The 22,714-nt window shown below is 35.3% G+C and overlaps 1 protein-coding gene across 2 annotated transcripts in view; it reads right to left on the bottom strand.

Moving 5' to 3' along the window:
- Positions 1-22,714, bottom strand: part of ECHDC1 (ethylmalonyl-CoA decarboxylase 1) — a 52,879-nt gene that overhangs the window by 27,238 nt on the left and 2,927 nt on the right. For both annotated transcript variants that reach the window (XM_047101878.1, XM_047101880.1), the window contains 4 exons: positions 17,428-17,649; positions 13,650-13,792; positions 11,168-11,220; positions 9,434-9,514 (listed from right to left, as the gene is read on the bottom strand). In XM_047101878.1, the coding sequence (XP_046957834.1) occupies positions 9,434-9,514; positions 11,168-11,220; positions 13,650-13,792; positions 17,428-17,649 (499 nt within the window). The remainder of the gene's footprint in view (positions 1-9,433; positions 9,515-11,167; positions 11,221-13,649; positions 13,793-17,427; positions 17,650-22,714) is intronic.

Raw genomic sequence — 22,714 nt, 5'->3', positions numbered from 1 at the left:
AACTTTTGTTCTCGGTGTGTAGGTTAAAAGGGGCTGAACAGCTGAAGACAATGCTTTTCAAAATTCTATTGTGAAGGATCAGTTTCTACCATTTGTTTTTTAACTCCTTGTCAACTGTGAATCAACAATTTTGTAAAATGAGGTAAAACTACATTACTAGAAAAATGAAACAAAATCCTAAGGCATACAAGTTTCTTGGGTGCTAAACATGTTTAATGAATGACTCAAATGAATGCAATTTAATATGAGGGCCTGTATATACCAAGTAGTTGATCCACAAATGAACATGTCTTCATTGGCAAGGTGAATGTAGCAGGTATATTACTAGATTTATCTGATGAGGCCAAGGCCCGAGGACACAGAACACTTCCTTCATTTAGGGGACAGTAAACAAGGCAAACTAGCAGTACTAAAGGACTAAGTAGTCTGTGATTGTTTTCCCTGTGATTTTGCCTTTTGTCCTAAACCCTAACTACACCCAAACACAGATCAGGAATGACTATGAAGGATAATGCAAAAGTCTAAAAAATGCTTAAAGATGAACACCAGGCTCTACATGAAAGAGTGCACTATTTCCAGAGGACATCTATAAAGTTTAATTTGTACTTACTTTTACGTAAAGGCTTTTTAAGTATAATAATGCACATTCACATATAGCTTAGAATTCCTTAAATGTATTAAATTATATATTTAAACATGTACTTTTAAATATGTTACATATATTATATAATTACATATTTGAATTATGTATTACACAAATACCTGTATTTCAGGATAAAGTGAGAAAAGTATTTAATCCTTTCACACATAGAACATTTTAAATTAATCTCACGTTGTCCTTTATAAAGCCAAGACCCTTCCTCCTACAGAATCAAATGTAGTATCCTAATGCAATCTGCACTGATGACAGCAGAGGGCACTGTCATACGAAATGGCCATTTTTCACAGTACACACGATTCCTCCCCAAACAATTGCTAGTTTTCAAAGAGGCTAAGATCTTTATAAATTGTCTTATACACCAAAACTATTTTAATATATATATTTATGTGAATACAAAGTGATCTATTTCAACTGATAAATTGGAACCTGAGTCATGAATTATAAAAAAGAAGAAAAACTAAATAATTTAATACTTTACATAAATAAACTTACTCTTTCCTAATACTATTTCTATTACTATACGATGCCATTTATACTAAGTTCAAGAAGAAAATAAAATAGAACATATCAGCTACAGAAGAGTTAATTTCCTTAGGAAATAAGGAAGGTATGAAGTAATTTGATTAAAAAAGAGAAAATAATTATAATAAATATAAATAAAATATATATTTATTTATATTTTTATATATTTATATATAATATATATTATATAATATATTATTGATTGATTTATATAATAATTATATATTTATTTATTTATTTTTATTTATATAAATATATAAATAAAACTTAGGGTAACTGTTGCCCCTACATGGAAATGAGGGGGCTGTAACTTAGAAGGTGCATGCAGGAGAGTTCAGGACTGCTGACAATGTTCCCATTCTTGACCTATATCATGGTTACATAGTTTTCCATTTTATAATAAGTCATTAAACTCAATATTATGTTTTATATAAACAAACTCAAAATATGTGAAGGCCATGGGGCGCCTGGGTGGCGCAGTCGGTTAAGCGTCCGACTTCAGCCAGGTCACGATCTCGCGGTCCGTGAGTTCGAGCCCCGCGTCGGGCTCTGGGCTGATGGCTCAGAGCCTGGAGCCTGTTTCCAACTCTGTGTCTCCCTCTCTCTCTGCCCCTCCCCCGTTCATGCTCTGTCTCTCTCTGTCCCAAAAATAAATAAGCGTTGAAAAAAAATTAAAAAAAAAAAAAAAATGTGAAGGCCTTACCAAAATTACATCAGTAGTCAGAAGAAATATACAACACAGGTAATGATAAAGTGAACAGCATACCTGTAGAAATATATACTTCAAAAACAGGGGTTCTAAACCAAGGATCCATGGATGAGATTTTATGCAAAATTTCCTCAAAGATAGGGTTCCTGGCTTTCATTACATTCTCAAAAAACTAGAAGAACAATGTGCAATGTGTAAATATCATCTGGGTATGAATACTGATCCAGTTATTTTATAAGCAATTAAGTTCTGAAACTATTCAAATGACACAGAATAAAATATATCTAATATAGGAGAATTTCTGGTTAAAGAAACAATTTTCTTCATTCATGAAGTTAAAAATTCAGATGTGCTTAAACGCATAATAATTTGTGAAGTTATGATACGTAGAAGCAAAATGCATGACAACAATAGCGTGAGGACAGGAGAAGGAAATAGGAGTATATTAGTATTCTAGTATTTGATGTAAGGTAGCATAATACTATTTGAAGGTGGACTATAAGTTCAAAATGCATCATATTAACTCTAAGCCAACCAGTAAAAAAAAATGTATATATGTATGCACATGTATTTGTGTGCATATACAAAAAAAGAGAAAATATTTTTCAGTATTTTAGAAATATATATATTCCTATATATGACAGACACTACAATTCAAGAAATTCATATGTCTTGGTTTTCTGTTTCATTTTTCTAATAATATATTTTACTAGGTATTTATATTTATATATATTTGTATAGGTATATGTTTATATATAGGCATATCTTATTTTATTATGTTTTAACTGCACCTTGCAGATACTGTGACCTTTACAATTTGAAGCTTTATAGCAAACTTGCCATCCAGCAAGTCTATCAGCTCTGTTTTCCCAACAGCTTTGCTGACTTTACATCTCTGTGTTGCATTCTGGTAATTCTTGCAGTATTTCAACTTTTTATTCATTACTGTATTTGTTATGGCAATCTGTGATCAGTGATTTATGTTGCTACTGTAATTATTTTGGGGTGCCACGAATCATGCCCATATAAGACCGCAAACTAATTGATAAATACTATGTGATCTGACTACCCACGGGCCATTCCCCCAACTCTCTCCGTCTCCTTGGGCCTCCCCATTCCCAGAGAGACAATTGCTAATTAATAATCCTGCAATGGCCTCTAAGTGTTCAAGTGAAAAGAAAGAGTCTCATGTCTTTCATTTTATATCAAAAGTTAGAAAGCTTAGTAAGAAAGGCATATCAAAATCTGAGATAAGATGACAGCCTTTTACAGCAGTTAGCCAAGTTATGAATGCAAAGGAAAAGTTCTGCAAGGAAATTAAAAGTGCTACTTACTGAAAACACAAAGATAAGAAAGCAAAACAGCCTTATTGTTGATATAGACAAAGGGTTTTTTTTTTTAATTTTTAATTTTATTTGAGAGTGAGCCCAAGCAGGGGAGAGGGGCAGAAGGTGAGGGGACAGAGGGAGAGAGAGGCAGAGAGGCAAAGAGAGAGAGAGAGAGAGAGAGAGAGGAAAGAGAGAGAGGAGAGAGAGAGAGAGAGAGAATGAATCTCAAGCAGGCTCCACACTCAGCACAGAGCCTGACACAGGGCTCGATCCCACAACCCTGGGATCATGACCTGAGCTGACATCAAGAGTCCAACGCTCTACCAACTGAGCGACCCAGGCACCCCAAGATAGATAAAGCTTTAGTAGTCAGGATAAAGATCAAACCAAACACAACACTCCCTTAATCCAAAGCCTAACCCAGAGCAAGGCCCTAACTCTCTTCAATTCTAAGAGGTTTGACAGAAGGGAGAAAGCTACAGAGGAAAAGTCTGAAACCAGCAGCAATTGGTTCATGAGGTTTAAGGATAAGCCATCTCCATAGCATACAAATGTAAGATGAAGCATCAAGAGCTGATGTAAAAACTGAAGCAAGTTAGAAGATCTAGCTAAGATAATTAATGGAGGTGGCTACATTAAAACAATTTTCAATGTAGACGAAACAGCCTTTTATTGGAAGAAGATGCCATATAGGGCTTTCGAACCTAAAGAGCTTCAGAACTTCAAAGCTTCGAAGGACAGGCTGACTCACTTGTTAGGAGTTAATGGAGCTGGTGACTCTAATCTGAAGCCAATGCTCATTTACCACACCAAAAATCCTAGGGCCCTTAAGAATTATGCTAAATCTACTCTGCCTGTGCTCTATGAATGGAGTAACGAAGCTTGGCTGATGGCACATCTATTTACACCACAGTTTAATGAATATTTTAAAACCCACTGTTGAGACCTACTTCTCAGGAAAGAAGATCCCTCTCAAAACATTACTGCTCATTGACAAATACAGCCGGTCATCCAAGAACTCTGATGGAAATTATGGGATTAATGATTTCATGCCTACTAACACGACATCAATGCTGCAGCCTATGGATCAAGAAGTCATTTTGACTTTCAAGTCTTATTATTTAAGAAATACATTTCATACATAAATCTAATGCTGCCATAGACAGTGATTCTTCTGATAGAGCGTGGCAGAGTAAATTGAAAACCTGGAAAGCATTCACCATTCTACATGCCATAAAGAACATTAATGATTCATGGGAAGAGGTCAAAATGCCAACATTAACAGGCTTTTGGAAGACATTAATTCCAAACTTCATGGATGACTTCAGTGGACGAAGTCACTGCAGATGTAGTGCAAACAGCAAGAAGACTAGAATTAGAAGTGAAGCCTAAAGATGAATTGCTGCAACTCATGATAAAAAAAAACTTGAACAGATGAGGAGCTGATTCTTACAGATAAGCAGAGAAAGTGGTTTCTTGAGATTGAACCTATTCCTGGTGAAGATGCTTTGAAGACTGCTGAAATGGTATAGTGATTATTAGAGATAAAATACGAATATAAAAAATAATCTAGAATGAGGCAGAAAAGTAAGAAAGACGGGACAAACAGAAAACAAACACCAAGATGATAGATTTAAACCCAATTATATCAATAACAATGAATATATATGGTGTAAACACTCCAATTAAAAGACAGAGATTGTCAGACTGGATAAAAAAAAAAAACAACACTCAAATATATAATGTCTACTAACTACATATAGCATAGGTTAAAACGAAAGGAAACTGGGGGGTACGCCTGGGTGGCTCAGTGGGTTAAATGTCTTGAATTCTGCTCAGGTCATGATCTCACAGTCCATGAGATTGAGTCTTGTGTCAGGCTCTGTGTTGACAGCTCAGAGCCTAGAGCCTGCTTCAGATTGTGTTTCCCTTTCTTTCTGCCCCTCCCCTACTTGTGTGCACACTCTCTCTCTCAAAAATAAACATAAAAAAAAATAAATAAATAAATACAATACAATACAATACAATACAATACAGGAAAGCCTGGGTGGCTCAGTTGGTTAAGTATCAGACTCTTGGTTTCAGCTCAGGTTGTGATTTCACAGTTCATGGGTTTGAATCCCACATCGGGCTCCACACTGGCAGTGCAAAGCCTGTTTTAAGATTCTGTCTCCCTCTCTCTCTGCCCCCCCCCCCACTTGTTCTCTATCTCTTTCTCTCAAAATAAATAAACATTTAAAAGTAAATGAACAGGGGCGCTTGGGTGGCTCAGTCAGTTAAGCATCCAACTTTGACTCAGGTCATGATCTCACGGTATGTGAGTTCGAGCCCCGCATTGGGCTCTGTACTAAGCCTGGAGGCTGCTTCGGATTCTGTGTCTCCCTCTCTCTCTGCCCTTCCCCCACTCATGCTCTGTCTGTCTCTCAAAAATAAATAAATGTTAAAAAATAAATAAATAGATAGATAAAATGAAACGACAGAAAAAGATATACCACAGAAATGTTAATCATAAGAAAGCTGGGATGACTATATTTACATCAAACAAAATAGATGCCTGATTAGATCCTGGACTTGAAAAAAGACATTAGTACAACAATTGAAAAACTTCGAATGAGGTCTATAGATGAGTTAAAAGTTTTGTAACAATATCAATTTCCTGGTTTAATAATTGTACTGTGGTTATGTATGATATTAACATCTGGAAAAACTGAGTCAAAGTTATATAGGAATTATCTATGTAAATTTTGCAACTTTTACATAAGTCTGTAATTATTACAAACTGAGAGTTAAAAATATTTTAAAAATTAAAAATCTCAGCTCTTTGAAAAACACTAACAAAATAAAAAGGCTGAAAGAATATTCACAATACATCTATTTGACAAAAATATGCTATATATTTGACTTATATAGACTTTTACCTATAATATATAGTAATAATAATACATAATATGCATAGAAAGCCATACTACTGAGCAACAAAATGAATAAACCACCAATAATATGGAATAACACAGGTGAATCTTGAAAACAAACTGTAGTGGGCGCCTGAGTGGCTCAGTTGGTTAAGTGTCAGACTCTTGGTTTTGGCTCAGGTCATGATCTCACGGTTTTGTGAGTTCAGGCTCCGTGTCGGGCTCTGCACTGGCAGCATGGAGCTTGCTTGGGATTCTCTGTCTCTCCTTCTCTCTCTGCCCCTCCCTGACTCATACTGTCTCTGTCTCTCTCAAAATAAATATATAAGCTTAAAAAAAAAAAAAAAGAAAAGAAAACAAGCTGTAGTATATCCATGCAATAAAAAGCTTTTCAACATTAAAAAGGAATGATGTAGGGGCACCTGGGTGGCTCAGTCGGTTAAACGTCCGACTTCGGCTCAGGTCATGATCTCACGGTCTGTGAGTTCGAGCCCCGCATTGGGCTCTGTGCTGACAGCTCAGAGCCTGGAGCCTGTTTCAGATTCTGTGTCTCCCTCTTTCTCTGACCCTCCCCCATTCATGCTCTGTCTCTGTCTCAAAAATAAAGGTTAAAAAAAAAATTTAAAAAAAAAAGGAATGATGTAGTGATACATGATACATAACTGATAAATCTCAAGATAATTACGCTGAATGAAGGAAGCCTGACACACACGCAAGCATACTAAATGAACCTATTTATATAAAATGCTAAAAATAAACCAAAAAAACAAATCTAATTTAGAGTAAAAAGGTGATCAGTGTTTGCCTTGGACTAAGGTGCTAACTTCCTGGGAAATGGTACATGCAAACACGTGGGGTTGGTAAAAATGTTCTATATCTGGATTGTAGAGATGGTTACACAGTATAGAATGGAAATTATGCCACAACAAAAGTGATTTAAAACTTCTTAAAATGAAGGCTAAAAAAGTCTTTGATTAAAAAATATACATCTTGGGGCGCCTGGGTGGCGCAGTTGGTTAAGCATCCGACTTCAGCCAGGCCACGATCTCGCGGTCCGTGAGTTCGAGCCCCGCGTCAGGCTCTGGGCTGATGGCTCAGAGCCTGGAGCCTGTTTCTGATTCTGTGTCTCCCTCTCTCTCTGCCCCTCCCCTGTTCATGCTCTGTCTCTCTCTGTCCCAAAAATAAATAAAAAAAAAAATTAAAAAAAAATAAAAAAATAAAAAAATAAAAAATATACATCTTTAGGTATTTTTAATTATAGGTTTTTTCTTTTTGATGAGTATCTTTTATATTACCATGACTATTTTCATAGCATTTTAGTACAGTAGATAGATTATAAGATTTAGCTTATATACTTTAAGAATCTGAACTTTGAAAAAAAATAATTAAAAATATATTTTTTTAAATTTTTTAAAAAATCTGAACTTTAGGGGCACCTAGATGGCTCAGTCAGTTATGTTTCCAACTTCAGCTCAGGTCACAATCTCGTGCCCTGCGTCGGGCTCTGTGCTGACAGCTTGGAGCCTGGAGCCTGCTTCAGATTGTGTGTCTCCCTCAGTTCTGCCCATCCCCTGCTCACACTCTGTTTCTCTCACTCTCTCAAAAATAAATAAACATTTAAAAAAACTTAAAAAAAAAAAGGAATCTGAACTATGAAAACATGAAAATTTGTGATTCAAAGAAACAGAACTGAAATGGAACAAAAGATCTGAATTAGTCACCTCAACTATTTTTCCTCTAGTCTACCACACCACGTGCCAGGGGACAATGCTTTTTCTTTAGTATCTGAAAGGGAAGTAAAAATTTTAAACAATGAAAGTCTCCTCTTAGTGTATGCTCCAACATTTTCCTTCCAGCATCAAGTGTATAATGAATAAGAAAAAAGGAGTAAGGCCAGGATTAGCCTTACGGCTGAAAAGCATCCCTAGTGAAAAGAGAATTAGTAAGTTTAAAACTATGCCAAAATATTCCTACACTGGCATTTCTGTAAAAGTATAAGAGTAGTAAGGTAATCTTATCTATAATCTAATCAATATCATGTGTACATCAATGTGTACCTAGGTTAAGTTTATGCTAAACATCTACATATTAAATCATTTATAGATTTTTAGCAGAGATTATTTGTATTTTATAAAGAAACTGAGACTTAGACAAACTAGTTATTTATTTAAAGTCAAATACAGTTGAACCTTGAACAATGTGAGGGTTAGGAGCATTTACTCCCCATGCAGTCAAAAATCTGTGTAGAACTTTAACTCCCCCAAAACTTAACTACTAATAGCCTACTGTTGACCAAAAGCCTTATCAATAACATAAGCAGTCAACTGACATATACTTTGAATGTTATATGTATGATATACTGTATTGTTACAATAAAGTAGGCCAGAGAATAGAAAATGCTACTAAGAAAATCATAAGGAAGAGAAAATACATTTACAATACTGTTCTGTATTTATTGAAAAAAAACCCTGTATAAGTGGACCCGTGCATCAAACTCAGGTTATTCAAGGGTCAACTATAGAAAAAAGTGGGAAACTGGGATTGAACCTAAGTCTATCTGACTCCAGTGCTCGGGCTCTTTACTGTTTTGCCATTTTATCCCCAATTATGCTTGCTATATAAGCTATATATACTGCCTTCCATATTTGTACAGATCAAAGAACACTATAATGGTTCTCCTTATAGCTCAGCTAGCAGGTCTTAGGAATAGTAACTAAGAACATGGTTTCAAGCACAAGTAAAGCATTAGATTCTACAGAACATCATTCCTATAAAATATAGCTATCCGATATTAAAAAAGAATTCTGGAAACTGAGGGCTATTGGTCCCAAATAATTCTCTCTAATTTCATTCCCTAACCAGTCCAAAAGTTCCACAAAGTTACTACACATCACCAAAAGGAGAACCTCCCTCTACTGGTAAGAGGACTATTGGAAAAGGCAGTGTCTCTTTCTCCATTCTGTTTTCTCTTTTTTAGTGTTTTATTTTTCTCTGTATAATTCTTTTGAATCTTAAAGTTTCATACATTTCATTGACTTCCTTCCCTAGGAATTTTGCTAACACGGACTTCATTTGCTCAAAATCATTTGTTAACTTTTTGAAATGTATAGTAATAAAGTAATGATAGAGTTATTATTATACTAGATTGACTAAAATTATCTACTTTAATAATAGACAAAAGAAAATATTCACTAACTGATCATCTTGTTTAAGAATATATACAATATTTATATTCAAGCAAAATATAAATTTGAGCATGTTGATTATATTTGTGGAGGGAGTAAAGCAATTTTCACCTTACCTGAAATCACATGCTGTAGTAAATTCTGCTCCTCCACCCAATGCCCGACCTTGAACCAGCGCAACACTTATTAAAGGGAGTCTGTTTATTGAAGGAAAAAGGAAAAATGGATGTTAATATTTTTCATTTCAATATTAATTTACAAATATTATTTTTGAAAAACTTGAACTACAGTAGAAACAAATTATTGAACTATGTTTGTAACACACCTCAAAGGATAGTGGAAACTTGAGCCTGTATATCATGACAAATAAAGCAGTCTAATTCTTAAGATATAATAATTCATACTAAATGCTATGTAAGTTTATCATACTACCTCCCTGAATCATTATATAGTTTAAGCTATTAACTATATTTTATACATATTACACATATATAATATGTAATATAAATAAAATTTATAAAGTATAATATATACTATACATGATATATATACTTTATATTTTTTGTACATTACTGTATTTTGTAACTATATATCATGACTTCCTTCCAAATGAATTTTTTAAATATAATATACAGTTTCTACAACTTCTCAGCAGCTGGCAATCAGGAGTAATTCAATGGGACCTTATCTTACTGCATTTGTATTGATGTCAAGTTTTAGATAGCAAAATTTAAGGCTATATCCAAAGGGAGGAAATGTGGTAGAGAAGACTGAGCTCCAAAACTGTATTATAAAGATTCTTACCAAAAGTCTTTTTATTACTCAGTGAAATGATTAATATCTAATCCTATGGAAAGGAATGGGTCTGTGGTAAAAAGAAATCTCTTCACCTTTTCTCTTTGCAAAGAACCACTCCTGGAGGAATATATATTACAACATAAATCTAAAATGCCTTGAAAGAAAAAAAAAAATTAAAAATAAATAAATAAATAAATAAATAAAGTGCCTTGAAAGTATGGAATATTCTGTAGGTTCTAACCAAAACGCAAATCTGCAGGCCTAAAGTAATGGGAAATTTATTAACAGATTATGTTTCTAAATACAAAGGATTAAAAACACTTTTAAGATTTCTCTAAGAAAAATTCAAATCATAGCGAAGGGAAGGTGAAGTGGTACAAAAACTATGAAAAAACCAAATATAGACTGATGCCCCACTAGTAAATATGCTAAATAACATGAATTTCCTTATTTTTTATAATTTTTAAATTAGTTACATTTGGAATACAGAAGTAGAAAGCTAATTAGCCAAAACGTCATAGTTTGTAACCCCAAATGCATAGTGATAAGCCAAGAAGAATTTTCTGCCTTTTCTTCTTCATCTAGATGCAAAGTGAATCCATTTTCCTCAGGAATCGGTAAAAGCCATCACCAATCCATAGGGCTTTTGCTCTCTCTTCTGGATATACACCACTTCACCATACGTTCTACTAATTTTGAATATGAGGTAATCTTTATGTGTCATCTCCTGAACAGTGTCCTTATTCTGCTCCAATATCAGTATTTAACTTTCCCATGGCTATGCCTAAATATAGCTAGTAATATAAGCTCTTCAGGAAAAGTGCTATGTCTTAAATTCTTTTTATCTCTCCCTTCTCTTATCTTTTAAGTAACTGTGCATACTTCACCAACATTTAATTAAATGGCTCTCCTTGATGGCACAAATAAATAGTTCATCATTAAAATAAATATAATTTAAAAATCAAGTATTTTTTAACTGGTGCAAAACAGAACAAATAAGAGCTATTTTTGTTTTTTTTTTTTTTTAGAAATCATAAAGAAAGATACGTTACCTCATAAATCTTGTTAAGGTGTTCTGCATGAACATACATAAGGTCATTCCATCCTTTAAATAAGAATAAGCATAAACACATTATAATGTAAATGTATTATATATGAAATACTTAGCAACAAAGCCAAAAATATACCCAACTTTTTTTTTATGAGGTTTTCATTTAAAATTCTTTGATGCTGTTAGAAATGCAAATGATGTAGTATTTGATTTTGTTGACTTTCTAGGGCTCCTTGAGCTCTGCATGAGATATTAGCAAAGACTTGGACATGAGAGTCATATTACATACACCAGAAGAGTGTGAAGTTCTACTCAAGGTAATTTGGGGGAAAGAAGTATAAGATACACCACCTGTTATCCCAAATTCTGATCTCCTAAGAATATATAAAAAACAAATTTCTGGGGCGCCTGGGTGGCTCAGTCAGTTGAGCATCCAACTTCAGCTCAGGTCACAATCTCGCGTCAGGCTCTGGGCTGATGGCTCAGAGCCTGGAGCCTGCTTCCGATTCTGTGTCTCCCTCTCTCTCTGCCCCTCCCCCATTCATGCTCTGTCTCTCTCTGTCTCAAAAATAAACAAACATTAAACAAAATTTAAAAAAAAAAACAAATTTCTTAAAAGTACAGTTGACCCTTGAACAACACAGGTTTGAATAGCATGGGTCCACTTATATGTGGATTTTTTATAGTCCAGTACTGTAAATATGTATTCTCTTATGATTTTATTTTTTTTACCCTAGAGAGAGACAGCATGCCCAAGCAGGATGAGGTGGAAGGGGCAAAGGGAGAGAGAGACAGAATCTCAAGCACAATCCACACTCAATTCAAGCAGGCTCCACACTCAGCATGGAGCCCAACACAGGGCTCAATCTCACAACCCTAGGATCGTGACCTGAGTCAAAAGCTAAAGTCGGATGCTCAACCAATTGAGCCACCACCCAGGTGCCCCATTATGATTTTCCTAATAACGCTTTTTTTCTATAACTTACTTTATTGTAAGAATACAGTATATAATAACTATAACATAGAAAACATGTTAATCTACTGTTTGTTATTGGTAAAGCTTCCCATTCAACAATAAGCTATTAGAAGTTAAGTTATTGGAGTCAAGTTATATGCAGATTATCAACTGCACAGAGGTTGATGGCCCTAACCTCTCAAAAGACTCCCCTCAAAAGTTTCTAATAATCTTCTATTTGTGAAATGGCTTTTTCCTTATCCTTATGTTCCTGTCTCCATTAACACATGGTAGCTTGCTTTGACCAAATTCTGTATTTTGAAATCCTTTTAGTTTCTAGCAATATTTCCCACTCCTGATTCTCTTCCTGTTTCTTTGATTTTTCCTTTTCAGTTTTCTTTTCTCATTCAGCTAATCCAGTAAATGCATGTATTCCCCAAAATCAAATCCATGATTCTCTTTCTCTTCTTTATCTAATATTTCTTCCTTGAAAGTTTCATTTATCCCCAATGCTTCAGCTAAAATAAGATTTAGAAAGATTGAGTGATTTTTCTAATCACTTACCCAGAAAGTGTTGAAACCAGCATTCAAATCCAAGTCTTATAAAAATTACCAAAAGAGAGCTCTTTCCTCACATTTTTATGCAAATACAGATCATATACTACACAGAGCAGTATGAGTTGTAGAACACCATTAAAACATCATTACAGGGACGCCTGGGTGGCTCAGTGGGTTAAGCGTCCGACTTCAACTCAGGTCGATCTCGCGGTCCGTGAGTTCAAGCCCTGCATCAGGCTCCGGGCTAATGGCTCAGAGCCTGGAGCCTGCTTCCAGTTCTGTGTCTCCCTCTCTCTCTGCCCCTCCCCCGTTCATGCTCTGTCTCTCTCTGCCTCAAAAATAAATTAAACGTTAAAATAAAAAATAAAAAATAAATAAATAAATAAAAATAAAACATCATTACCTATATACAGCCCAAACCTATAATTAAATGGCAATGATTAAATTTTTCCTTTTCCTTCCTCCCCCCCACACCTTTTTTTTTTTTTTTTTTTAACCTAGGAGATATGAGTGGAAGTTCCTAGGTTCCTTGAAAGATAATGAAAGATGATTAGGATTCCTTTTCTATCAGCGCAGTTCAAAAGCAAATGTTTTAATCATTACCATTTGTTGAAGCCTACTACATGCCAAAGCATTGCTGGGTACTTTATATATGTACCTCATATAAAATTCCTCATCATGAGATGCTAAGGGTCTTCCACTTAAAAGAATTCAAATTCCTGCTGGTTTTAATGGGCTTTAGTGATTGCTAATCTTCTTGCCCTTCCTTTTCTTCCCCTCCATTACTTTACAATATTGCAACCTAATCTATAAGAAGAAAACTAAAACCTCTGACCCTTGGAAGCCTCTTAATATTATCCTGATTATTATGATGATAGCTATCATAATAACCAATGTAAAACATCAATGTCTCAGTGATAAATATCTGACACGCATGTGGAATCTAGTGCACAATTCATAGAATACTTGCCTCTGGAGTCCCTAGTGCTTTCACAGCATTCAAATCAGATCCTGAGGAGAAAGTATTTTTTGCCCCACGGACAATGAGACCTTTCCCCTCTGTCCAACTTTCCAATTCAATCACTTTTTCCAGAAGTTGTAGAATCATAACTCCTGCCACAGAGAAGAAGACAAATCAAAGTACATAAGATACCAAAAAAACAGAAATAATTTAAAGCCATCAGGCATCAAACATGACTCTTAGATCCTACATTTGATAGATATTTACTAAATATCTATCAAATGCCTATTGTGTTGGTACCATGGGGTATACACAAAAGAGGTATACATGACAGCCCCTGCTTTCAAAGTTTACAATGTTAGTAATCTTTCTCTGTCTGAATTAAGAAATCACACAAATACATAGCTAGGTAGAAAATGAGAATATATCATACATGTCCTAGGAATAAGAAAATTAAATAAATAAGGGTATGGTGGTAAGAAAAAATTATTCCTTAGGTAAAAATCAAATATAGTCCTGGGGCGACTGGGTGGTTCAGTCGGTTGAGCCTCCGACTTTGGCTCAGGTCATGATCTCACGGTCTGTGAGTTCAAGCCCCGCGTTGGGCTCTGTGCTGACAGCTCAGAGCCTGGAGCCTGCTTCAGATTCTGTGTCTCCCTCTCTCTGGCCCTTCCCCATTCATGCTCTGTCTCTCTGTCTCAAAAATAAATAAACATTAAAAAAATTTTTTTTTTTTTTAAATCAAATATAGTCCTGACTTCACAATAGTACACGTTGTCTTAGGCAACAAGCTCAACAAGCATTATTAAAATCAACAAGCTCATAACAAGAGTTATGCCTGTATTCCTAACTCAAATATAGTTCTGCCCAGAAGACTGAGATCTTACAATCTATTGGGTATATGGTATACAAAACAAAGTATAATATTCCTACTCTACTCACATGAGAACTATTATAATAGATGTTAGTTCAGGAAAGGGATAGTACAGAGCATCTTGTTCCACAGCTGACAGACTATGCTCTGAGTAGCCCAAGGCATACTCTGAAAGTACTTCATAGGCTGCCAATAAGATGCCTACCAACCATCAATGCTATGATTTATAGATTACATTTTTACCTTGATATCATTCCGAAATTCTACTGGAGTTTCTTTATAATGAACAAATTTTAAATGGGAATAGGAAGGACTATAATTCTTTTTTTTTTTTTTCAACGTTTTTTATTTATTTTTTGGGACAGAGAGAGACAGCATGAACGGGGGAGGGGCAGAGAGAGAGGGAGACACAGAATCGGAAGCAGGCTCCAGGCTCTGAGCCATCAGCCCAGAGCCTGACACGGGGCTCAAACTCACGGACCACGATGTCGTGACCTGGCTGAAGTCGGACGCTTAACCGACTGCGCCACCCAGGCGCCCCAGGACTATAATTCTTATCTGTGGTGGTCTTCCAAGTTCATAAAGTTCATAATGCTGTCAACATGATTAAGTTTACTCTTTGTAAGAAAATATTTTAGAAGCCAATATAAAGATCATAACAGACGGTTAAAACTGGCAAAGACTCTCTGTATCACAAGGTTCCAAAACTTACTATACAGGCCCCATTAAACTATGTATACTATTCTGGAACATAAACCCCAGGATATCAAGAACTATTATTTTCTTTGCCATTTTCTGAAGTAACCAGTAAGGAAGTAGTTCCACAATAAATGTTAATGTTATTGATTCACAAGTAGATTCCACATGTATAGAAAGTTAGAATCCTTTCCAACTGCTAATTATGACCTAACTAAAATAGTAGCCCTTCCCAAGGATGTTCTAGGTGTTTTATAAATATAGTTCTTGCTCTCAAAATTTATACAGTCCAGTAGCATTTAACAAAAAAATAAAAATAAAAATAAATAATTTAAAAAACACAGTCATTTAGCACAAGAATAAATCTATATAGATAAATATGGACCTTCAATCATCCCTAATATTTAAGCTTCTAAAAAAATGGCCTTAAGTATGAGACATCTATACCAGTAGTTAATCTTGAACTCATCTTTTTCTACTCTGGTAAACTAAGCATTAAGTGTTAGAAGAAACCTTAAAGAGTAGCTGGTTGGGTAATTTTCAAACCAGAGCCTTGAGGTTTGAAAATTGTGTGGTGTGGGACTCACTCAACTTCTCCCAGACCAAGTCAACCAAACACCATTACCCAAGTCAAAGCATCTCTGCTTGTATTCATTTTAAACATCAGCCATCAAATTAGTATTTGTTTCCATTTGAACAAAAATCTTCACTAATATAAATTATTTGTACCTATTCAATAGTAAATTAGACTATTAATCTAGTCTAATTTTCTAGAGCAGTCTTTTCTAATTTTATTTTTCCTAGGTTAATATTAAAATTGGCTTTTATTCTCTGAACCAATTGAGGGTATGGAGTTGCATGGTCCAATAAAGTAGCCACCATCCATATCTAGCTACTGAGCACTTGAAATGTGGCTAGTCTAAACTGAGATGTGCATTTATGTGTAAAGTACACACCACATTCAAAAAGTTGGTATAAAAAAAGGGAAAACAACATATAAATGATTTCTCATGAGTCACATGTTGAACTATTAATATACTGGGATAATAAAGTACTTTATTAAAACTAATTTCACCTGTTTCCTTTTACTTTTTAAAAATATGGCTACCGTGGGGCGCCTGGGTGGCTCAGTCGGTTAAGCGTCCGACTTCGGCTCAGGTCATGATCTCACGTTCCATGAGTTCAAACCCCGCGTCGGGCTCTGTGCTGACAGCTCAGAGCCCGGAGCCTGTTTCAGATTCTGTGTCTCCCTCTCTCTGACCCTCCCCCGTTCATGCTCTGTCTCTCTCTGTCTCAAAAATAAATGAACGTTAAAAAAAAATTAAAAAAAAAATAAAAATATGGCTATCAGAAAATTTAAATTTACATATGTAGTTCACATCTGTGTATACTTCTACTGGATAGCACTGAGAGAGAGAGAGACATCTCTGAATTATGATAAGAGAAAAGAAAAGTTATCTTGCGTTTTAAAGACCCACCATGACTAACTTACAAAGTTTACAGTCTACTAAATTAGGTCTCAAGGTATGAAAATTTATAGAGGTATTTTTAAGCTCAGTATTTCAAATATTACAGAATATAATTTACCCTCCATGACGGGCATAACAGGCAAATTGCCGAAGTCACCTTGACTGGGCAGTCAGCAAGGTTATTTATTAGCTCTTGTACAACATCATTAACAACCAACAAGGTACACAAGGTACATCACTCACAGACAGAAATCGCCAAAATCATCTTGAAGCAGGGAGAAATGCTAGAGAGTCAGCAATGTTACTCACTCAGCTCTTGCATAACATCACAATAGCATAGTTCAAATTTGAGCTTTGGCACAAAATCACAAATTACCACATGTCCTGGACTTTCAGGTCCCTTAAACAGGAAATTCTTACATGCCCAAGAATGCTGCTTGGAAAACAGAAGGTATTTACTAGTATCTAAGAGTCAGGAAATGCTGCAATACATTGGCAAGTGCAAGATTAATTTCCAAGTTTCCTTTTTATCAACATCTGTATTCATGGATTTTTTAAAAAGATTAAAATATTCACAATTAATAAAAAATTATTTTTTATTCCTGGTTCAAATGATGGTTTGGGTTTTCAGTGTGAGTGTATGTGTTCCAAGAGTACCACAACATTCAAGAATTGTCACTAGAGATAAAAATATGTGATAGCAGCTTAGATTTAGTGTCATTCTTTAGCAAAAGAAAGATCCCTATACCTGAGAAGGCATTCATTTTACTTGGATTGTTCAGGGTAAGAATGCCAATACCACTATCTTCCTTCTGAAGGTCAATGGATCCACCAGGAAACTGCTCAAGTTTTTTTTTTACTTCTTCTTCATGGAAGCCATGGGATGTATTATAAAGTGACAATCCTGTTTGATGTAGTAATTTTGTCCTCACAGATAAAGATGATGTCTTCAAAAGACTTCTTGCCATTTCTGGAAAACAGAAAGAAGTACACAGTGGTCCAGATGAACACTTTTCGAATATTGTATGTTAATAGGTTTTAGTGATAGACCTTTCTGTTTAATTGGGAGTACTTTCCCACTCGTAAAAGCACTCTGAGGAGATGGTCGGTATGGAAATCCTTCTGTTTTGCCTCCTCAAACCAAATAATTCACAAAGTATATCATTTCAGTATATCACTGAGAGATGATGATATAGTTACAGTGCACTGACTGGGATCCAATACACTAGGAAGATTTAGAAAAATGTTGCTGTTCTGTGTTTAGCACCATCTCCTGCTTCCTGGTAAGTCTTTCTCATGATAGTAGTTCTTCCTCCAACTCTTTGACTTTTGCAAAATCTAAGAATAAACTGTCCAATGTCTCCTTGGAAACAGTCTCTATGCAGAAATGCTACAAGGGCAATCCCATTCTCTAACAGAAGTTTCATTCTTAGCATTATCCTTACCTTATGCAAAGCTTTCATAGGAAAAACTGAGGAAAATGGGGAAAGAAATAGGAATATGTGCATGGTTTCTTTGTTCCTCAGCATTCTGTCACTCTTCTCACTTTATATATACATCCTGGGCAATCTCACCTTAGCCCATAGGTTTTTTTGCCCTATGTAAGTACTTTTGTTGACCTAAAACATACATTCAGAACAGTAAACAAGTCATAGGATACAGCTCAAATCATAAATTTCATAAGGTAAAAACACTTGTCAATAATACCCAGACCAAGAAACAGAACATGAAACTCAAGTCTGTTGTGTCCTCTCTCAGTCACAACTCCAAACAAAGATAACAACTATCCTGACTTCTAATACCCTAGATTCGTTTTTCTATTTTTGAATTTTATATATATTCAATAGTATATATTATTTTGTGCCTTTTCAACTATGTTTGTGACATCCATTATTATGTGTATTTACAGTCTAAACAGTCCACTACTCTTTGTATTTTATATGAATACACCTCAATCTATCTATTCTAATGTATGCATTCTGTTGGCTCTATCTAAAAATGGAATTATTTGGTTGGGCTGCAGCTGACTTATACTGATTGCTAAACACTGCAATAAAATTATTGGGCAAATAGCCTGGGTGGCTCAGTCAGTTAAGCTTCAAACTTGGGCTCAGGTCATGATCTCACAGCTTGTAGGTTCGAGCCTCGCATCGGGCTCTGTGCTGACAGCTCAGAGCCTGGAGACTGCTTCCAATTCTGTGTCTCCCTCTCTCTCTCTGTCCCTCTCCCCTTCACGCTCTGTCTCCTTCTCTCAAAAGTAAATAAACATTAGAAAAAAATTTTTTTAAACAAAAGAACACCGCAATCCAGGTATAAGTCTAGAGGCCAGTGGTACTTGTAGAAAAACCAAATTCTGGGTCACCTGGGTGGCTCAGTCGGTTAAGTGTCCAACTTTGGCTTAAGTCATGATCTTGTGGCTCATGAGTTCAAGACTGGCATCAGGCTGAGTGCTGACAGCTCAGAGCCTGGAGCCTGCTTCTGATTCTGTGTCTCCCTCTTTCTCTGCCCCTCCCCCACTCATGCTCTCTCTCTGCCTCAGAAATAAAAATTAAAAAAAAAAAAAAAAAAAGCCAAAATAACTTCCTAAAGCATGTGAAGGAAAATGATCAGAAAAAGAAGGAAGCCAAAGGGAAAGGTACTTGGGTTCAACTCAAGGGCTAGCCTGCTCCACCCAGAGAAGCACATTTGTGAGAACCAATGAAAAGGAGCCTGAGCTGCTGGAACCTATTCTCTATGAATTTAGGGCATGGTAAGTATAAAAGAAAAGAAAGAAAAAAAAAAATCTCAAGAATGCAAAAGAAAAAAAAGTTGTGAGGCATTCTTTGCTTTTCTAAAGACAAGTTTTGACAAGATTAGCAATTAAGATATTTTAAACCAAGATAGTATTCTTTTCCAGATTTAAAGTAGATAAAAAATAAAAAAGGGTTAGGGGCACATAAAGCATGTAACTCTGAATCTCAGGGTCATGAGTTCAAGCCCCACAATGAGCATGGAGCCTACTCTAAAAAAAAAAAGAAAAAGAAAAAAAAAGGCTGGAGTGGGGGTGGGGGTGGGCAGTAGTTGAATAGTTTCGTTGCAATGAGGGCCATTAAGGAAACCACACTCATTTGAAGGTTTTAATGGCCAAGAAGTTCATAGATTGGTGGGGGTGGGGAGGGTACCTGGCTGGCTTAGTCAGAACAGCATGCAACTCTTGACCTCCAAGTTTCAGGGTCATGAGTTCAAGCCCTATTGTTGGGTGTAGAGATTACTTAAATAAAAACCTAAGGGACACCTGGGTAGCTTAGTCAGTTGAGCATCCAATTCTTGATTTCGGCTCAGGTCATGGTCTCAGTTCATGGGATTGAGCCCCACGTCAGGCACTGCACAGACAGCATGGGGCCTGCTTGAGGTTCTCACTCTCTCCCTCTTTCTCTGCCCCTCCCCCTGAACATGCACAGAACTCTCTTTCTCTCTCAAAATAAATAAATAAACTTAAAAAAAAAAAAAAAACTTAAAAATTAAAATGAAACAAAAAGAAATTCATAGACTGGAATCCTAATGTATAAACACATACATATGATAAAAGCATTTGGTAAAGTATAATTAGTAATGATTAAATGGGTATTTACTGAGTTACTAATGATCTCCCCTTTGCTAACTGTTTCAAAGAGAAAAAAAAGTAACTTTACCCTCAAAAATTTTTTAGTTTTATCAAGGAAACAAAATATGCACATAAAAAGCAAAAATAATTCAACTAATTGAAAACAGAACAAAGTCCCTCTTTTCATTAAGCTCTATTAGAGATTTACATCAAACTTAAAATATAGTCTTAACTTCATAAAAGCGTTTTTCTTCTTCACCAGTAAACTTTTAGTATGAAATATAAGGATTTTCTATAGGCAAAAATGGATCAAAAAATATTAAATATAAATAAAATATTACGATATTTTATTTCACTTCATTCTAAGTTTTAAAATTCTAAGCAGAAGCACAACAGAAATCAGGCAATATCCCAATTTTGCTGGGGAGTAACCAAAAGAAAATATAAACCAGCTTTTCTTTGCAGTGTCTTATGGCCAAAATATTGGCAGAGGGAGCCACCTTTAAAATACTCTCATTTTACATATTTTCAGAGTATCATTTCTTCAGAAGATTATGTTACTACTAAACTGTTAGCATAAAAATTGTATAGTTCCACTTCTCTCCGCAAAACAAATCTAGAAAAAAGCAAAACAGGGCCCACATTTCCTTTTCACAATTAAAGTTTACCTTTTGTCAAATTTTGAAAACAACACAAAAGTTCTCAAAGTTCTCACTCTCTACTTTTGTTTCAAATACATATACATTTTTTAATGAATTGTCAATTTATAAAAACCTTTAAAACTTGAGACATTATTTCATGTAACTCCATAGATAGAAACACATGCCTTTTGAATGGACAAGAACATATTTTATATATAGGCTATCTGATTAAATCAAATATTTATGAGATGGTTATGAAATTGTGCAGCAATTTTGTTCATATGTTATTTCCATAAAAGATTATTTTTGTTTCATGATTTGAAATTCAAGTTGTATTATAGTTGGTAAGAGTAAAAATAAATGAAAACATTAAAAATGAAGAAAGCTATTGCCTGAGTCACCTAACACATACTAAAAAAGTTAGGTCTCAGAACATTTTTTTTTTTTTTTTCTTAACCTAGGTAATGGGTACATAGGTATCCATCTTCTGTTGTTCTTTAAACTCTTTTTATGTATTTTTCACTATATGCATGTATGCTACATTTCTCAATAAACTTTTTTAACTGAAGGATATCATTCCAAACTTTGGGGCTGTCTCTGGTTTTACCAGTAATTTCTCCCAATCTTCTAAACTGCCAATTTCAAAACTAGTTTCTTAAATACTCTAGTTCTTTACATAGAAGATACTACACAAAGAACACAAGTTATTGCATCAGCGACCACATAGGTGTGTCTGGTCTCTGGCCGGTTTGGCAATTAATAAAGAGTCCTTATTAAAGACAGTGATATTTCTTAAAAATCAGTGTATAACCAGAAACTACATAATAAAGAGTTAGAAATGCAGCCCCTGCCTCCAGTAAATAAAAAAATTCTTATGGGCAGGACTGCATATTATTCATAGCCTTTAGCACACAGAGGCTTACATTTAATATTTGTAGAACTAAATGACCCCTAATGTGGTTATTACTGTGAAGGGATGACAGTACCTAACCATCATTTTCTAAACTAAATATAAGATCTCTGTCTGCAAAATAGAAAAAGTTTATTTCACTGTTGGTTTTCTAGGAAATGCCAAGTCCAGGATATGTAGTTACAAATGCGCAAAGGTATGATTTTCTTTTCATGTTTACAAAATGGGTTTGCACACAACGCAATTTCTATTGTTTCATTAATAAAAATATTAACACTTTTTAATAAGTGAAGTAATAAATAGTAAGACATTACCGTACCTATCAATAATATGTGCAGTTGGTAATACATATCTTACAAGGAGCTCGTTAGTAACAGTCTTCGTTCTTTAACTATGTAACAAGATTTCTCTCACAAGAGGAATCTTAAGGCAGGCTTGGCCTGTTACATTCTTTCTCAGGATGAGAGACAATTTACCCAGTGATACTGAAGTGAATACTTACTATTTGTGGCAAACTTAAATGGGGAACCTGAGATTTGACCTATTTTGCCTCACCTTCCCTTCTCACCTTCCAAAGGAGGATATTGGTTTTCAGTGTTCTATAGCTCTGTGTACCAGGCAACAAAGTGAAACTATCTGCCCTGGGACTGCTATTTTGGATTTGCTTAGTTCTTTCTATTCTCCCTTCTTTTGCACACACACGCACCCTGTGCCCTCTCGCTCTCTCTCTCTCTCTCTGAGGTTTATGTGATAAAAGGAACCTGGGATTTTGCCTTTATCTTGTCCCATTTGAAGAAGATCAAATACAGTAGGGCTCAGGGTTCCTTGGGCCTGTCTCCAGTCTAGGGAAAATAAGCTCATAAGATCACTTGTCAGGTCAGTTCACAAAACTGAAAGGCCT

The sequence above is a fragment of the Lynx rufus genome, unplaced genomic scaffold (genome assembly GCF_022079265.1).
Source record: "Lynx rufus isolate CCGP_SWC_20201006 ecotype Redwood Valley unplaced genomic scaffold, mLynRuf1.p SCAF_6, whole genome shotgun sequence".
Lineage (NCBI taxonomy): Eukaryota > Metazoa > Chordata > Mammalia > Carnivora > Felidae > Lynx > Lynx rufus.
This window is presented reverse-complemented; position numbering and strand designations above follow the sequence as displayed.